The sequence below is a fragment of the Oryctolagus cuniculus genome, chromosome 10, assembly GCF_964237555.1.
Source record: "Oryctolagus cuniculus chromosome 10, mOryCun1.1, whole genome shotgun sequence".
NCBI lineage: Eukaryota > Metazoa > Chordata > Mammalia > Lagomorpha > Leporidae > Oryctolagus > Oryctolagus cuniculus.
In genome coordinates, this window is record NC_091441.1 from 19,048,505 (window position 1) to 19,068,199 (window position 19,695).

General features: G+C 47.8%; 1 protein-coding gene across 1 annotated transcript in view; it reads left to right on the forward strand.

Moving 5' to 3' along the window:
- CCBE1 (collagen and calcium binding EGF domains 1) overlaps positions 1-19,695 on the forward strand; it is a 248,425-nt gene that overhangs the window by 196,860 nt on the left and 31,870 nt on the right. Inside the window, exons 3-5 of the mRNA XM_008261421.4 lie at positions 7,651-7,703; positions 15,201-15,335; positions 18,219-18,362. Coding sequence (XP_008259643.3) covers positions 7,651-7,703; positions 15,201-15,335; positions 18,219-18,362 — 332 coding nt within the window. The remainder of the gene's footprint in view (positions 1-7,650; positions 7,704-15,200; positions 15,336-18,218; positions 18,363-19,695) is intronic.

The following is a 19,695-nucleotide window of genomic DNA, read 5'->3' on the forward strand; positions in this document are numbered from 1 at the left end:
AGAAACCTGCAGCTACAGCATGATTTTGACATAGGTAGACACTAAGAACTCTAAAATACTCTCAAAAATTCAATTTTCTAATTCCAAACAAATCAGATATATCTGGTGTGTGAATAGGCAGCTATGCAAGGGAAATATCAAGTAGATCTTAGGAAAACTCACCCTTGCATTGAAGCAGGGTTTAAATATTTGTCCTCTGACTCACTTGACCTTCCAAGGTTCCTTGCACTCTCTTAATTCTGTAGGAAGTTTTTTCAGGTCTTTTCTAAACCCCATAACAATAAGCAGACAGCCTGACGATGCTGTCTCTGTTATCTTCATTTTCCTGAGTTAGTTTTTCCCTCTAGAAGTTCTCTGACACACCTGGCTGGTGGGATGTATTTCCATTTTTATTTCATTGTTATTTATGATTTTTTTATGTGTGATAATATTCAGGAGCACCCAGGGGAAACCTCCACAGACTGTCTTGATTAGCACATGTCTCCTTGTCTATGGAGCAACCATTTAATCACTTCGGCTCGCCAAGAACTGAGACAAGCATTTGCATTTGGAAAATTGAGCTGTGCCACGTGAAACATATTAAGTGCTGCCTCCCAAGAATCCCCATGAGCTCTCCTCATTTTTGTTTGTTTTTCTTAAAGATCAAAACCATGCAGCAGTGTTTGCAGTTAGGTCGAACAAGTACCCTTGCTTGCATAACAAGATTTCACTTTGGCGGTCTCAACTCCGTTGTAGGAAAATTATATTGTAAGTAATCTTTAAAACAGTTGTAGCATGTGCAGCCAGTGTTTGCTTTTTGGTACACTGGAATATTTCCTCGTTTTAAGTGTGATTTATGATGGATGAACATTTAACATGCAAAATAATCGTGCATTTACAGGAACTCTGGGGAGGACTAGGGGATGCACTGGAGCAGCAGAATGGCCTCCTGTTAGCCGAAGGCTGGAGACAGCTGTGCAATTCCAAAACAGCCCGGGGGCTGACGTTGTGGTGGAATTCTGGCATCCCATATCTGAACATGGGTGCAAGTCCCAGCTGCTCTGCTCCTGATCCAGTTTCCTGCTAAAGCACCCAGGAAAGCAGTGGAAGATGACCCCATCACGGGCCTGGCCACCCACGTGGGAGATCCAGATGGAGTTCCACACTCCTGGCTTCAGCCTGGCCCTGTCTCAGCTGTTGTGGCCATTTGGGGACGTGAACCAGCAGATGGAAGATTCTCTCTCTCTCCCCCTGTCACTCTGCCTTCCAAATAAATAAATCTTAAAAGGAAAAAGCCCAGAGGACAAGTTAATTCTTAGTTGAGCAGTTATTTAAATGATAAACCCGTCCTGAGACCCAGATGTTGTCCTGACAGAGTTCTGTAACCTTTTGAAAGCATGCTGGATCACTTCATTACCATTTGACTTCATGAAAGGACAAATGACAGATTTGCACCTGGCTGCACTGTGTGGACAATCCCAAGCCCTTGAAATGCTCAAAAAGGTCAGAGAGCCCAAATTTAAGGTCTTGAATGTGGTGAGAGAGATTGAAAGTCTCATACCCATTTGTATGAACTTTAAAATGCTAGCAACCATCTCAGAGGCTATACATTAGGTGCAGCATTTAAACCAAAAGAAATAGAACCATATGTTGAAATGTGCTGTTAAACTTGAGATTTGAGTATCAGAAACACATGTTTCCCCCCATCTCCACCTTGGTTATGAATCACTGGAGTTTCCAATTCTTTGGTGCACTGCTCTTCCTCTACTTGCCTTCTGTGGACAGCTCTGTAGGTAATAACCATAACATAGCAATGAATTCTCTTTTAAGCCAGTTTTTTGTTGTTGAGTGCTTGGATTTCCTGAAACCATGGACAACTAGGCAAAGTTTCAGTGTCATGGAATACGAAGGTAGATCCTCTACCCCTATTATAAATAGTAACCATCATCATCAATTTATATGAGCTCTCTTGGCAAGGAAGATTATAATGTAGTGGGAGATGTTGAGAAATTCTGTATGATAGGAAAACTCTGGACATTGTCACACATCATACCAGTAAATTGAGTGGGTGGCTGATTTTCTTTTAACATAAAATGCATTGAAGGAGGATTTCCATTGATCTATATCTGGAGGACATGTACAGGCGCCTGAGCTCTCTCTGGTCTGGTTCAGGAGCATCCCCAGTGCCCAGTTCTCACAATGACAGCCTACTTACCAGCCTTTGAAGTGAGAGAGCCACCATACCTGGGCTGCGTGTGAGACAAGTTACAGGAAGAAAAGTAAAGGAAATTTCTCTTACCAGATATGGCTGTGAAAGTTGTATGACATTTTAATAAACTTTACATAAAATTAATACACTAAGAGATTAATAAAATTTGTTAAATTCGTATATTTTAAAAAGAGATTTTGTGGCTGGCGCCGCGGCTCACTAGGCTAATCCTCAGCCTGCGGCGCTGGCACCCCGGGTTCTAGTCCCGGTCAGGGTGCCGGATTCTGTCCCGGTTGCCCCTCTTCCAGGCCAGCTCTCTGCTGTGGCCCGGGAGTGCAGTGGAGGATGGCCCAAGTCCTTGGGCCCTGCACCCGCATGGGAGACCAGGAGAGGCACCTGGCTCCTGGCTTCAGATCAGCGCAGCACACTGGCCATAGCGGCCATTGGGAGGTGAACCAACGGAAAAGGAAGACCTTTCTCTCTGTCTCATTGTCCACTCTGCCTGTCAAAAAAAAAAAAAAGATTTTGTAAATTTCTCCTATGGGTAGCAAATCAACCATGTGAATTGATTTGACCAATAATATAGATTAATTTGTAAAAGTAGAAAATAATGTTCCTAAATTATTTTTGATAAAACTTGATGAAAAAATAAACTTGAGGATATCAGGCTTCCTAGAGAGATGGCCCTTTGTAATCTCCTGGACTACCGTTTGACAAAGCAGTGGCCTGCTCTAGGACATAGATGTGGGGAGCAACCCGGACTAGACTAAGTTACTGGAATTAAGACTTATTCTATGCATCTGCTCTCCCACAATATGGCGCTGAGAAGGGAGAAACAGCTTCTACGCAGCTGCCTCCAGTTCAACCAATAAACTGTAGGACTTACTCCTGATTGGAGGAGAGCAGCATACTCGGCGTGTGGGTAGCAGAGTTGGGATTGGTGGAAGAGGACTATAAAGGAGGAGAGAGACAACATGCACCAGGAACATCTAAGGGGAACATCTGAAGGAACACCTGTGCAGCCCCCCAAGAAAGCCGGCCGGCGGTGTGCCGCTCCCCCGCGGAAGTGGGGAATGTGGCAGGGGGAATCGCCCTTCCACGGAGGTGGAAGGGACGGTAGCCAACCCGGGAAGGACCAGCAGCCAACCCGGGAAGAACCAGCAGCAAACCTGGGGAGGGCCGAGCAGACGAAAGAACAACGCAGGGTCCTGTGTCGTTCCTCCACGAAGACGGGGAGCGACATAATGGTGCCGTGACTCGGATATGAAGCCTAGGCAGGGCTTAGTGTCGTTCCTCCATGAAGAGGGGGAGCGACAATAGATACTATGTCATTTGCAGAATCAGTGGTCTGTGGAGCTTTTTTGCACTGCTGCATACAAGTGGTGTGTTCACAGAGGTGGTACAGGAAGCTGAAGGGGCTGTGCAATCTTCAGCTGGTAGGTTGTATTTAACTTAGTTTGTCTTCCATCTAGAAAGCATGTTCAAACACAAATGAGAGTGACTTTGTAATAGGAATAACCTTGAATCCAGTCTATTTTATAGTTACAAAGAAAGTTTTTAAAAGAGGTGGTTGGACCATTATAGTTAACGTGGAATATCTTAAGGGTATATTCTTAAGATTTACACACTCACGGAACTCTGGCTAATTCTCTGCCACCAATGAGTGATGTTGGAAGTGGGAAGAAGGGAAGCTTATAGGGGATCCAGCTGGGATGGAGAGGAAGGGAAAGTAACAGAGGCAGGAGAGCATGAGAGGCAGAGGGAATGTCTTCTCCAGCAGAAATGCCGGTACTGGACTGTCTCCCATAGCAGGTAGAAACTTCGTAAAAATGGTGGTCCTTTGCCCCCAGCCATTCTGTCCTGTAGTGTCATTTATTGTATCCATGTGTATTAGAAACTTTGCAGGATGATCTTATAATTTTTGCTTTAAAAACATTAAAATGGGGATCAACTACCTAAATAGAAGACCAGAAACTATGAAATTACCAGAAGAAACATAGGGAGAAACACTTCAAGAACTCGATAGGCTGCCATGTTTTCAGTAAGACCCCAGAAGTACAGGCAGCAAAAGTGAAACTAGACAGTGCGGTTTTATCAAATTCAGGAGCTTCGGTACGGCAAAGGAGATAATCAGCAGAGTGAAGAGACATCCAACAATATGAGAAGATATGGGAAGTTCCTTAGCTGACAAAGGTTTAACATCCAGAATATGTCAGGGGCTCAAAAATTCAGCAACAGCAACCAAAAAAGACAACCAATCCTGTTAGGAAATGGGCAAAGAATTCCCAGAAGAAAAAATACAAATGGCGCGCACACACGTGTGTGTGTGTGTGTATGAAAAATTGCCCCATATCTCTAGCTACCATAATGAGAAATCCCCTCATGCCTGCTAGAATGGCTGTGACCAAGCAGGCAGAGGGTAACAAGTGCTGATTGTGGAGAAAGGGAGCTCTCACACACCGCTGGTGGGAATGTAAAGCAGTGCAGACACTGTGGAAAGCAGTTTGGGGATTTCTTTAGAAACTAGAACCAGCTTGCCAGGTGATCCAGCCCTCCTCCTACGTATATCTATATCCAACAGACATGAAATCATCGTATGTCCATGAAGTCACTGTATCGTAGCAGCACTGTTCACAGTAGCCAAGATATGGAATCAAACAAGGTGTGCATCAAGAGATGAATGGATAAAGAAGATGTAGTATGTATACACACAGGAACAGCGTTCAGCCATTACAAAGGTGAAATCCTGTCATTTGCAGCAAGATGGGTGGAACTGGGAGACATCATGTTAAGTGAAATAAGCCAGACACAAAACAACAAATCCTGTTTTCCCTCATATGTGGGAGCTGAAGGAAACTCCGTCTGAACACAGAATGATGATTTCTAGAGGCAGGGAGGAGGTGGAGAAGGAGTTTGGGCACTGGGCACCACATCAGAGTGAGACTGAGGGTTAGGTTCCTAGTGCTTCACAGTGGAGACTTCAGTTCACAGTAACCTAGTAGACAGTGTGAGCAAACAAAGAAGCTGCGTGCCTCCAACCACTAAGTTATGTAAAAAGGGGGGAAAGTTGATTACTCTCTGTGATCAGTGTGTGTTATTTGCATGTATGTAAATATCACACAGGCCCATAAATGTGTACAAGTACTAATAACCATTGTAAAAATAGGAAACATTAAATGCAAAGCACCCTGTCCATGACCGTTTCTGGTGCTCCTCCTTGTATCCTGGCCTTCGGCCTGAGCCACTCCCGTCAGCCTGTCTGGTGGTGCAGGTCGGCTGGCGATGAATGTGGAGTTCTCTTGTGTCTGAAGTGCCTTACTTCACCTTCGTTCTTGAAGAATAGTCTCCCTGGGTTTAGAATTCTGGGATGATGGATTTGTTTTCTCAGCACCGAAAAGATGTCATATCTCTTTCTCTAGTTATTTTAGGTTTTTTTTTTTTTTTTTTTTGAGAAGTTCATGGTCATTAAACTCATCCTTTCCCTGTACTTAGTAGTTTCTTCCCTCTGCTTTCAAAATTTTATCTGTGGTCTTCAGCAGTGAGACTGTGAAGTCCCTCGGCGTGTGTGTGTGACTGTATTGCGTCTATTGAACATTTGCCAGATTTCTTTAACCTGTGAATCCATGTTTTCATTAAACATTGTTAAAAATACATTTTCACAGTCCATTCATTCTCTCTTCTTCTGGAATTCTAAAGACCATGTCTTAGACCTTTGATGTCCGCCCACAAGACAGAGTCTTTGTTCATTTTTTCAATCTTTTCTCTCTCAGAGAGGATAATTTCCACTTATATATCTTTAAATTCACTAATTCTTCCCTGCATAATTTCTCCTTTCTCCTATTAAGTACATCCAGTGGGATTTTTTTTCTTTTTAAGAATCTTTTTTCAGCTCTGGTTCTGTTTTGTTCTTTGAGTAGCTTCTACTTATCTGTTGAGATTTCTTTTCTTGTTCATTATAAGTATAGGGTTCTTTGTGTCACTGGGCCTAGTTATCAGCTACATTAAAGTCTGGTAATTCCAACTTGTGAGTGATTTTTGAGTTTGCTTCATTCTTTGAGCGTCTTCCCTCTGAAGAAAGGGTCACTGTGTGTGTCTCATCTCAGAGAGCCTGCTTTGCATCTTGTTGTACAAAGGATCTTCAAAAAGTTCATGGAATACGTGTACTAGGTGGGTTGCAAAAGTTTCTTTAGGTGCAAAAAATTTACCTTTTAATTCCATTTCCTGTGACCCTTTGGAAGTGCCCCTGTGTGTACTCAAAGTATGTGGAAATTTGCCGGAGTGGGCAGTTAACATGTTTAGACCAAGAATGAAAGCTCGGGCCAGTGACAGGTGTCCCCTCAATCCTCCCCCACCCCCTCTGGTCGTCAGTTGAGTGCTTTGGGTATGTTGTTCTACCATTCAGCTAAGGGGTCAGCCAGAGACTTGGGAAGACTTCATACTCAGGGTCCGAGACTCTGATTTCTAGGACTCTCCTTTCCCAGATTCCCCTTCAACTTCTCACGGTGTGGATTGCCTATGCTTGGTCCTCTGATCAGGCCGAAAAACACAGCAAGTTTTCTACTACCAGTTAAGCTTCACTCACACTTACTGACTGGGATCTGCTCTTGGCTAAAAGCAGAAAACTCGATCTGTGTCGGTCCATTGTTCAAGATTTCAACTCTTGTTGGTTTTTTGTTAGTTTCATATCTTTTTGGCCAATCTGCTGGCTCTTATCCCCTCCTCAGAGCCTTCAGGTAGCTGTCTGCCTGTGGCTTGGGCAGGGTTTGTGGTTACCTGCAGGAGACTTGGTCTCCAGAGCTTATGCATCTATACCACAGGCAAATGTGTCCAGTGGAGATAGGAATTTTGAACCCATGATGCCATTTCTTACCTCAAGGAGAGAGATGAGTCTTGAACATTTGTAGTAGGAATTGCCTGTTTGCTATTTTTAAAGTTCTGCTAATTTAGATGTCTCTCAATCCATTCTGTAGTGCAGGTGTTTTTCTGTGTGTGTATTTTAATCACTTGAATTGGAATCACAGTGCTTGGCTTCCAGTCCCAGTCTTGATGAAAATTTGCCACCTAATTATTGTAACTACTAATCATTATACTATGAATAGCTAATTGTTATGACTAGATCATTGTTATTTATATTTAGGGGTCATGTGGCTCTTTTCTTTTTACATTCTGTAGTCTTGTATTTATTTAATATAAGTGCCTTGAAGTCCTAGTGTTAACCCACTCATTTCATGGGACTCGTGGTTGGTTCTGTATGTTACGTGGTAGAAAGGCTATCCCGCCCCTGGAAGATGTGGTATTTCTATTTTTCTTTTTAGATCTCAGATTACCTTATAAATAGTGCTCCATTACTGCTCTATGCAACAGTTTTTCTCAGGCACAGTTGTTTCATTTAAAAACAATAACAAGATAATTTTATGTTTAACATCCCACTGAAAATGATTTTTTCTTTCTTTGTCTCTTAGGAAAAAGTGCTGTGAAGGGTACAAATTTGTTCTTGGACAGTGTGTCCCTGAAGGTATGTAGCATAGAAGACGCCTCTCCATGTTCCCCATGGTTCATCATTGATAGACATCTGTACAGTTCACGTGTGCGTGGAATTCAGGTGTGAGCCTGTCTGTGTCTAATTATCTGTGCATCTTTGTGGTTCTGTTGGGGGCAGTTAATTGTTACCATTTAGTTACAGACTGTATGCTCTGTTAGAAGCATTGCATTATGTGTGTATATACGTTAAGTTCGTACATTTCAAGTTTTATGTTTAGCAGATTCTAACCTAGGTGACAATCCCTAATGAGTGCTTCATCCATGATCAGAACACAGCCCCCTCCCTGTCCCCTCTCTGTCTTTCTCTCCCTGCTGTAACAGCTGTGTTTTTCAGCCCCTTTCCAGAACCGTCAACAAATACTTGAGTGCTGAGCCCAGCACAGAAGGTCCAGAGAGATGCACCCAACCCTCCTAATGTGTGCATTCAGAGTGGACAGGCTGTGCAGCACATAGAATCAGGTCTGAATTCCCACCCTGCCTCTACCTCCCACGAGCTGTGACCTGGGGCAGGTTACTTTCTAAACCTCAGTTTTGTTTGTTTGTTTGTTTTTTATTTTTGATAGGCAGAGTGGACAGTGAGAGAGAGAGACAGAGAGAGAAAGGTCTTCCTTTGCCGTTGGTTCACCCTCCAATGGCCGCCGCTGCAGCCGGCGCACCGCGCTGATCCGATGGCAGGAGCCAGGATCCAGGTGCTTTTCCTGGTCTCCCATGGGGTGCAGGGCCCAAGCACCTGGGCCATCCTCCACTGCACTCCCTGGCCATAGCAGAGAGCTGGCCTGGAAGAGGGGCAACCGGGACAGAATCTGGCGCCCCAACCGGGACTAGAACCCGGTGTGCCGGCGCCACAAGGTGGAGGATTAGCCTATTGAGCCATGGCGCCGGCTCTAAACCTCAGTTTTTACAAGCCAGCGTTAGTGCTTGGGCCAGGTGCTGGTTGTAGGGATTTTGCCCCATATAGAGTATGCACACATGCAGTACAGATGTGCACTTCTGCAAGGGGGCGCATGGCATGAAGTAGGGCCAGGGCAGTCAGAGGTGGCCTCAGGAAGGAACGGAGCCTTGTGCTGGCTTCTCAAGACCACCAGGACTTCGACTAACAGGAAGAAGAGAGCTGCAGAAACTGCCACATGTGTAGACAGCATGGGATTACTTTGCCGTGGGAAGGAAGGCGAAATAGTTTCCTTCAGGGTTGCCCAACATGCCTGTTCTCTACAGAGGATCTGGGGCCCAGCCCAGATAATCTGTTGCATTATCTCATGGAATGTAATTTCTTGATGAGTCAGAAAGAGTCGAATCCTTCCTGTGTATGGCTTTCTTTAGTGAAAGGATGGAAGTGTTCATTAAATCACGGCTGTGACCTTTGAGAAAGCTGCTATGGGCCATTGGAGGGTGAACCAACAGCAAAGGAAGACCTTTCTCTCTGTCTCTCTCTCACTGTCCACCCTGCCTGTAAAAAAAAAAAAAAAAAAAAAGCTGCTATGGGAAGGCTGATTAGGCAACTGCACCCCATGTGATGGTTGGCATGGCCTCGGGCCTCTCCGGGCTGCATTTCTCTCTGCCAGTCCATTCTGCTGGTTAGAGAATGGTGAGGGGGAAAACCACAGAAGTCCAAAGAATTGCATTCTCTTACAGGCTAGCCTTTCTCAGGCACCAGCTGTGTCCTCGATGTTGGCAGATAACAACGAACATGAAATTTAGGCCAATCAGTTTACCACCCTAACTCAAGACCTTGCCCAACCTAATTAAAAACATGCTATGTGCGTATCACAGACTTAGGGTTTCTTTAAATTTTAAGTAATTTGGTTTCCAGCATCTGAGTCTAAAACCAGCCTTGTGAACCCTTCACGTGGGGCCGCAGCGTGGAGATTGATCTGACCCAGGAAGAGTGGTCTCAGATGCTGAGAATGGCTTTGCCGTAACGGACTCTGCCGACTTGTTTTTCTTGTTTCCTCTGTGGGAATATGCCAGTGAGTCAGTGATCATTTCTTGTATTAAAGAGATCTTTAATCATAAAGTTTCTATCACCCAAGAATGCAAAGTACAAGTGTAGGATTCCAGAAAAGATTGCTTCTTAGGGTTCTGCAGAGAAAGACAGCCAGTAGAGGGTGTGTGTGTGTGTGTGTGTGTGTGTGTAGAGAGAGGGGGAGAGGAGGGAGGAGATTGATTTTAAGGGATCAGTCTACAGCAATACTACCCTGAACATGCCCAGTCTCGTCTGATCTCGGAAGCTAAGCAGGGTCTGGCCTGGTTAGTACTTGGATGGAAGATTTTAAAGGATTGTGGATTGTGGAGATGTGAATCCAAAATCTTTGGGGCAGACTCGAGCTGCAACTCTTCCAGGGTCTGCAGTCTGTCTGCAGGCAGAAGTGGCTCTTCCTTGGGTGGGGGGGGGGGGTTGCTTACTAATGCCTTCAGTTGACTGCAAGAGGGCCACCCACCTTATGGTAAGTTGTCTGTTCCACTCCAGGTCCACTGATTTGTTAATGCCATATGAAAAATACCTTTGCAGAAACGTCTAGAATAATGTTTGGCCAAACATTTGGGGACTTTGGCCTAGTGCAATTGACGTGTATAATTAACTATCACAGAGGCACCTCTTGTTAACCTGATATCCATCTCTAAACCACACAGAGTCTCTTTTCACCTAACAGGACACAACTGTCCTGCTGTATGCACACAGCAGGCTTTTCCCAGAAAAGGAGGCAAAGCCCTTGGAAGATGCTTGCTCTTCTCTGTGAGGTGCTGTGACTTAAATACTGTGATGTGAAGTTAGCAACACATATATCCTGTGATACAAAGTCCATGCCTCGTAAGATGTTTGAGTGGATAGGAGAAGAAAGAAGAAGATACCTGGGCACACATACACACATATTCATAAGAAAATAAGGAAGAAACAATCAGTATAGTTCCAGTCCTGTAACTGGCTCACAGGCAAAGCTGATGTTCCTAATGACTTCCTTTTCCTACCCATATCTTATGGACTTTGTCCTCAGGAAGCACCTCGCCTGATTGTGGTGAGGGTGAGGGACCCAAGGCTTGTGAAAGGGTCTAAGACGTTGGTCCTGTCTGAACTGGGGGGTCGTCAATTTGTTGTTTCCCTGGGCTTCCGTCACAGGGTGGAATGTTAGTTCTCCATGGAGTAGCCAGACAATTTGCCCTTGATGGTTACAATCAATCATCCCTGACTGGCATGCTGACTGTTGCCTTTGCCTGTTGATTCGGGGGCACGGGAGCCCACAGTGGCCAGAGAGCAGTCTTCACTTTCAGTTCAGTGGAATCAGTGTTGACTCTTCCAGTGGAAGCATTGCTTCCACAAGAATGAAGAACTAGAGGCCAGCAGAGCATAACGTTGTGGGAACACAAAGCAAGAACATTGCTATGGCTCGGTAGGGGCAATAGCGAGTGGAAACACTCCTTTTTCCACTCCTGGTCTTGGGAATCCTGGTTGTGAAAGAAACCATACTATCTGAAGGATCTTCAAGAGTTTCATTTTTTAAAAAATGTGTTATGAAAAAAACTGCATGGGTTTCAAATTTTTTGCTCCCAAACTTTAAGTCCATTTTTTCACAAATTGTAGATGCTGGTTTGGAGCATCTGCAGAATCATGATTAACCTTGACCCAGAACGCATATTTGAGTACTGTGGCCTTGCCAAGTTGACACACAGAATTAGCCATTGCAAATGGCATCGACTAGAGTTTCTAAGCAAATATGATAATAGTATCTGGAAGTTGCAGGTTTGTTTTAAAGCAATGCTGCTTCATCTTGGTTGCTGTAAGTGACGTGTGGCCACATCTGATTCCACCTGATGCTGCAAGTCAAATTGGCACATGGCCATGCCCCTCCATTTCAGTACCACCTCTGGCCCCTTTCCAGAGAAAGTTTACTGACCTGTGCAGTAAATGATATTTGATTGGCCAGGTGACAGGGTGATCTAATTTATTCTAGTTCAACAACTATGAATTGAGCATAAACTAGGTGGGGTGGGGGGCAGAGTTTGCTGGTTACTCTAGGGAATGGAGTCCATTCTCAGAAGCCAAACCATCATGAGAACTAACAGCAAAAGAAATAGAAGACCAGATCAAGCTTTTCCTATATGTCAGATACTGTGCTTAATGCATCACCCAATGTCATCTTCATAAGGACCATAGGGGTGGGGGCTGGTATCATGGCACAGCAGGTTAAACCACCATATGCATCACCAGCATCCTGTATCACAACACTGGTTCAAGTCCCAGCTGCTCTGCTTCCATTCCAGCTCCCTGCTAATGCACCTGGGAAGGCAGCAATAGGTGGCCCGAGAGCTTGGGCCCCTACCACCAATCTAGGAGATCAGTATGGAGTTCTGGGCTCCTGGCTTCCACCTGGCCCAGCCCCAACCATTGTGGCCACTTGGGGAGTGAACCATCAGATGGAAGATACTCATTCTCTCCCCTCCCTCCCCCTCCTTCCCTCTTTCCCTCCTTCTTTCCCTCACCCCCCCCCCCACCATGTCACCTATGCCTTTCAAATAAATCTTTTAAAAAAGATACTGGGATGGAGATGGGCATTAATGCATGTTACCCTATCTTACAGGTGTGGAAATTTAGACTTAAACACATGAAATTGCAGGGATGGTGGCTGGGATGAGGCAAAACTTATGAGTGGAAGAAAGAGCGCTGTGGCTACTTACAAGATCAACAGGCCAAACTCGGGCAGGAGACGAAGGAGGGCTGTTAAAAGGGCTGATATTTTGGCATTGAAATATGGCATTGGAAACCATGTATCCAAGGGTATAAAGTGTTGAGAGTAAAGATAGAGGGGTTCGTTTGGTGTCCCAAGAGCTGAAAATAGAATAAACAAAATCGCAGGAGACGGCATTGCTTCAATGTCAGAAACTCATGAATGAGCCTTCAGGTTGGAAGAACCTCCAGTGTTAACAATTGCAGACCCCAAAGCCAATAGCCTTTTGCATTCCATGTGGATTGGAACAGAGTTCAGAGGTTCTCTGAGCACGCAGGCACCCAAGGCAGCACTGCACCCCTCACGGTGCAGAGTGGGTTTAAGGGGGAAGACTCTTGGAATGAGGATTCTGTTGATGGAGGTGGTTCTAAAGATCTGAGTTGGAAGGGCACCACGGGAATAAGAGGGTAGCAAATAGACAAATGGTGAAGGTTAAAGCCACAGGTCTGAAAGCTGACGGGCATCCCAGAGGGTTGAAAATATTAGCCTCCATAAGCCCCACAGAGTGGGGGTGGTCACAGCAGCGGTAAGCCTAGGGGACATGAGAAAGGGAGCTGTGGAACAGGTGGCAGGGAAGTGGGAGGTAGCATAGCAGCGTGGGAGAGGCGTGGCCTCAGCCGGCAGCAAGGGAACTGAGGAACAGCCTGGCTCAGACCAAACAAGTAGGGAGCAAGAAAGCCAAGGATGTGGGAGACGTAGGGGTGGAAGGGGTGTCAGAAAACACAAGGGTTAACTAAAATTTTGTGTAGCAAGTCCGCCTCTCGGATCTTGTCCTCTCTCCCACACAAGAGCATCCCCCTCCCACAGCCGGGCAGAACACCAGAGAGGGAGATTGCCCAGGGAGGCTAAGCCAGAGACTCCCTGGAGGAGTGGAGGGCAGCAGTGTGGGGGTAGTAAGGGTAGCCACAAGGCTAAATGCTTCTCTTCCACGTCTGGAAACCAACAGAGGAGTTAAAATATGAGGAAAGGAGCCATATGATTTGGCTCTCAAGAGGTGAGAAGGTAAATATTTTAAAAGCTCGGGCAGAATGTTTGGGCACAGTGGCTCAGGGGAGCAGCCGTGGCGGGAGGCTGGGGACAGCTCTTTCCCAGGAAAGACCCTGTTGGGCAGTACCGTCTGCACAAGTGCTGTTCGTGGGCTTTTCTGCCCTTGTCCATCTCGCTGCATTTGCTGCAGGCTGATGATGGCAGAACAGGGCAGCTCGTGGCCAGTCTCACTGAGCCTTCTCTTTAGCAAAAGGAGCAGAAGACATTGGCTGCGGCCACCGCTGTGGCATAGAAGGTTAAGCCTCCACCTGCAGTGCCAGCATCCCATATGGGCACTGGTCCAAGTCCCAGTTGCTCCATTTCCAATCCCGCTCCCTGCTAATGCACCTGGGAGGCCTGGAGGCACCTGGCCTGGCCCAACCCTGGTTGTTGCAAACATTTGGGGAATGAATCAGCAGATGGAAGATCCCTCTCTCTCCCCCTCCCCCTCCCTCCATTTCAAATAAATAAATCTTTAAAAAAGACATTGGTTGTCTAAAGCTAATGCTTAGTTGATAAAAACATGTAACCTGAGGTGGCTTGTAAGGTTGGTGACACCAACAGCACCACAGACAAGAGGTCTAGAGCCACAGTGTTGGGGCAGCTTCCAAGTCACCATGAGAGTGACTTGTCCCACGGACCTCGCCTCCATCAGGGGCCACCAGCCCACCCATTCACCTGCCTACAGAGTAGAACAAAGCCAGACTCTGGGCGTCCAAGGAGCGTTATCTGCCAGTTCCCAGAGGCTCAGTAAATCCCGGTTGATAAGAACCAGGAGGAGCAAATGCCCTCTTTCAGTAGCAGATCATCCACCTCAGTCTGCAGGTGCAGGGTTGCGAGTGATCTGTAGCCATTCGGCTTCCCCAAACCCGTCTCAGCATGTGGAATCATGCGGATTTTAGGCCAGTGAGCATGCCTAAAATCACTCATGCGGGCAGACACCATGGCATGGGAGGCCAAGCCTCCACCTGCAGTGTCAGCATCCCATATGGGTGCCAGTTGGAGCCCCTGCTGCTCCACTTCCAATCCATCTCTCCACATTAGCACCTAGGAAACGGGAGGATAGCCTAAGACCTTGGGCCCCTGAACCCACGCGGAAGACCTGGAAGAAGCTCCTGGCTCCTGGCTTTGGATCTGCTCAGCTCTGGCTGTTGCAGCCACTGGGGAGTGAACCAGCAGATGGAAGATCTCTTTCTCTATTTCAAATAAATCATTTTTAAAAATCACCCTTGCACAAAAGCGTCCGCTCTCCAATAGCACTCACTCTTTTCTGTTCCGAAACCTCCCTTGTGTGTGTCTGAAGCCACCTGATTCCCAGCCCGCCCTCCTGCATTGTGACATCAGGGCTGGACTCTCTCTGCGGTCCTGTGGTAGGAGTTCCCTGTCTCGGCAGCAGCCAGTGAAAAAGACCAGATCCCCAGGGACTGCTTTGGAGCTGGGTCTGCAGAGCTGCTATTGCTCTCTGGGTGGTGACCGAGCCTTCAGGACAATGTGGTGACCTGGAGGGAAGAGCACAGTGAGGTTTGCTTCTCCCCACGGCCACACAACAGATTCAGGTTCCCGCTGTGGTTTTGGAAGGCACCCCCACAGCCTGCAGGGTTAATGCTCCTCTGCCCGTAGCCGTGAGTGGCGTGCAGCCCAGAACGTGTTCCAGACCAGGGCCAGGTGACCAGACCGCCTCCTGGGATTAATGTGAGCGCCCCCCATCCCCTTTTCTTTTTCAGATTACGACGTTTGTTCCGAAGCTCCCTGCGAGCAGCAGTGCACGGATAACTTCGGCCGAGTGCTGTGTACCTGTTACCCGGGTTACCGATACGACCGGGAGAGACACCGTAGGCGGGAGAAGCCCTACTGCCTGGGTGCGTTGGGAATGCACGTTCTCTCCCAGCTCCCACAGGCGTGTCTTGCTAGGGTGGCTCTGTCCTCAGTTGGACCTTCGCCTTCCGCAGGGCCAGCCTGGGGCAGCTGCTTTGGTCTTTGATTCCTGGCTTGTGGACAGAGCAGTGTTTGGTACTGTTCTACAGCTTCCTCATTCCCCTGCAACACAGGTACTAAACTGTGTCCCAGGAAGTCTTAGAGCCGGAACAGTTAGAGCCCAGTTGGTGGTCCAATATAAATGCAGGGAAGAAGGAAAATCATCACACGTAACCTGGAAAACTCTGGAAAAGACATAGTTAGAAGCACACTAATGCAAAAACAAGAATAAGCCATTTCACAGGAGATGACTTGGAAAGGGAAGCGTCTATGTGCACATGTTGGAAGTGAGTCCAGGGGAACAGGGACTCATGGCCCCTCTTGCAGAGAGCGTGGGCCACTCTGCACAGTGCAGGGCCCAGGGCCCAAGTGCTGGCCACCTGGGCCGCAGCTGAACAGACAACACCATCAGCAGCCCTCAGCTCATTCCCTTTATCCTCATTGGGTGAGTTTTCCTGGCCCTGCACTCAGTGGGGTTCCCAGGTAAATTCGTGGCCAGTTGTCCTTGGGAACCGTGTGTTTAAAAGTATGGTCAGCCCATGGCTAACCTGTCTCTGAAGTTGTGACACAGCAGACTAAACCACCACGTGGGATGCTCACATCCCAAATCAAAGTGCCTGCTTTGAGTCCTGGTTACTCTGCACTTCTCATCCAGCTTCCCACTAATGCATCTGGGAGGTGGTACATGATGGCTCGAATACTTGGATTCCTGCCAGCCTTGTGGGAAACCTGGATGGAGTTCCTGGCTTCTTTCTTCAGTTTGGCCCAGCCTCAGCTATTGGGGCATTTTGGGAGTAAACCACTGAGTAGAAGAAATCCCTCTTCTCCCCCTCCCTCTCCCACTCCCTCCCCTCCTCCCTCCCTCTCCCCTCCTCCCTCTTCTAAAGAACATAAAGTAAGAGTCCTGGCTTCCCCTGTGCACCCACGGAGTCACGGCACTGAGGATGAGTGTGGAGATAGCGGTAGGCTCAGTGACAGAGGAGCCTCATAGACCCATGTGGAAACGTCCTGACAACTCTGTTGCCTCTCTGGACAACACAGACAGTTTCACCCAGAGATATAGGGTGGGGACAGGGGGAAAGACCATCAGCCAGAGGCATTGCAGAGGAGGGGCCAGTGATGACATTGGTGTACAGATGGCGTAGCACCTACTGTCAGGGCAACAGCCAATAGAGTGTGCTCATTTGGGGACACCAGGGCCCATCAGGGTTGGATTCTTGGCAGCTTGTCCAGGGAGTGGCTGGGAAGTTGAGCCTGTCTTCAAGTTGAGGGCTGAGTTCTCTCTGCCCACCACATGTGTGCAGTCTGGGGCACTGCGTGCTGTTCCCCCACACTCTTCAAGCCAATGATGAATGCTGGGCTTGGCTCCACCTCTCCTCCCGCAGTGGGAAATGTCTTTGTTTCCATCTGGAGCAGAGGGAGCAAGTATGTGACGTGCACAGTTAGCTCTGATCTGAATGCTGCTGCTTAGACGGCTCGGGGCTCATGTCCACAGCTCCTAGGGCTGTATCTTCAGGTTGCTGGAGAAGTAGAGACTTCCTGGGGAGAACTCTCCCCTAAGCTATTAGAACTGCTTTCTTTTATCAGAAGTAGTTTTTCCCAGGTGTCCCCATGTCTTGTAATCAGGAAGGAGCCATTCCTAAGTGACCTTTGGATCACTGGCACACTGTTTGGAACCTACAGTCATAAAAGGAGATTTAAAATCCTTTAGCAAGGGCCAGCATTGTGGCACAGCAGGTTAAGACACTGCTTGGGGCCGGCGCCGTGGCTCACTAGGCTAATCCTCCGCCTAGCGGCGCCGGCACAGCAGGTTCTAGTCCCGGTCAGGGCACCGGATTCTGTCCCGGTTGCCCTTCTTCCAGGCCAGCTCTCTGCTGTGGCCAGGGAGTGCAGTGGAGGATGGCCCAAGTCCTTGGGCCCTGCACCCCATGGGAGACCAGGATAAGTACCTGGCTCCTGCCATCGGATCAGCGCAGTGCGCCGGCCGCAGCGTGCTGGCTGCGGCGGCCATTGGAGGGTGAACCAATGGCAAAGGAAAACCTTTCTCTCTGTCTCTCTCTCACTGTCCACTCTGCCTGTCAAAAAATAAAAAAAAAAAAAGACACTGCCTGGGATGCCAGTTCAAGTCCTGGCTGCTTGGCTTCTGATCCAGCTCCCTGCTTTCCCTGGGAAAGCAGCAGAAGATGGCCCCAGTGCTTGGGCTCCCATACCTATGTGGGAGACTGGGTTGGAGTTCCATGTTCCTAGCTTATCTATGGCCCAGTCCTGGCTGTTGCGGCCATTTGGGGAGTGAATTAGTGTATGGAAGATTCTCTCTTTCTCTGTGTGTCCCTTTCTCTGTCACTCTTTCAAATAAAAGTCTTAAAAAAAAAAGCCATTACTATACTAGGGTACTTGCCCCCCCACCCCACCATGCCCAGAAGGGGAAAAAAATAAAGTTGGCTCCTCCAAGGGTGTTGCCGCTGGGTTACCTCAAGCAGAGCAGGTGAGACCCCAGGGGCAGGCCTCACTGTCACTGCTCTCTAGTGAGATCTCTGCAGGTCGGCAGCACCTGTGCCACTGGTCTGCCCGTCACCTGGTCACGCCGCCCTTGGAGCCACCTCCAGCCTGGCCCACGTGTCCAGTGCCTACTTTATTCAAGGCCTCCCTGCTCCAGATCTGGCAGTGTCCCTGGCAGACAGAAACGGAAGGGCCAAGACCAGCGTCCTCTGTTGGGCTGGAAGTGAATTCTCTGCGACGGGGTATTCTCTGCGTTTGGTCTCAAACAGATATCGATGAGTGCGCCAGCAGCAATGAGACGCTCTGCGCGCACATCTGCGTCAACACCGCGGGCAGCTACCGCTGCGAGTGCCAAGAGGGCTACGTCCGCGAAGATGACGGCAGGACGTGCACCAAGTACCCCAATGACACCGGTGAGTGGGCAGTGTCCCCAGGGATACCAATGTCTCTACTGGATAGAGATGGCCCCTCAGGGTCTTCCATGTCACACAGATAGAATTACTTAGTTGTGTGTATTAGTAATATATAGACATGTATAATGCATAGTATACTCTCATACATATTTCTTATATAAGATTTCTGAGTACTTAGGTATCATGTAAAATATTATATGTTATATATGTGCATTATATGTACATTATATATATATATATATACACACTTAAATACTATGTATTCTGTGTAACAGAAATAACACATAAATGCACCTAGCATGCAATAGCTCGGGGATCACTGGGCAGGCAGGGGAACTTGCATGGATGGGATGTGGGGCGTGGGTAGGAGAAGATGAGTTCAGACTCTGAAAGTGGGATGGTGCACCTGATGCCATGAGGTGCCAGCCGGTGTGCACCAGAGGCAGTGTTGTACACTGCCAGGGTATTGGAGAGATGAGTAGGGCTTCGTTAAGTGCTTACCCGAACCCAAGATGTGCAGAGAAGAGGCCAGAGGCACTGTGTTCCCTCAGAGAAAGCAGGCTGAAATATAAATTTGAAACATTCCCATGTAAGGTAACAATCCCCATTAGGGCTATCCCGGCCCCAGTGCATGCCCTGTGCCTGTCCATGAACTATTTATCTCACTCGTGAGTGAATAAAAACAGAAATTGAGAGTGTTTAGAAATTTTTATACCAAATTGACAGAGGAATTTTGTTTAAATCCAACAATTGATGGCTGTGTATTGTTTTGTTTTGCTAGCAAGGCACTTCTGTGTTTTGTAGAAGGGTCAGCCCGCAGCGGATGGGAGAGAGTGGCTGAACGCTGCCTCTTCCGCTCACCACCGACTCAGCTGAGCCAGCATATCACTCAGGCGTGTGACCCGGCTGCTGGTTTGCTTGTTTGAGTTGGAGGAGGAAAGAAAAATGAGAGAAAGGAGGAAGGGGGTGGGGGGGAGATAAAGAGGCCTCACAACTGATGCTGGAGTCGGAGGGAATGCTTTGATGTGCAAAACGCCCTGCATTCGATGGTGAGGCAGCTCTGGTGATGTCAACCTGGGATGTCGGCCCACTGGAGCAGTCCTCAGGGCCCTCCAGCTGAAATAAACTTGAAAGCAGGATGAACTGGCCATGCACGGTTGGCAGGACGAGTTCCCTTAGAAGGCCTGAGGCCAGGTCCCACGTGATCTGGGCTCCGTCCCTAGTCATTTGGAGGAGGAGATGCTGGAACATTATGGAGGTTGGGGGACATGCTGGCTGGGCCTGGCCCGGCCCCAGGTGGAGAGAGGCTCTGAAGGTAGCTCAGGGGGACCCA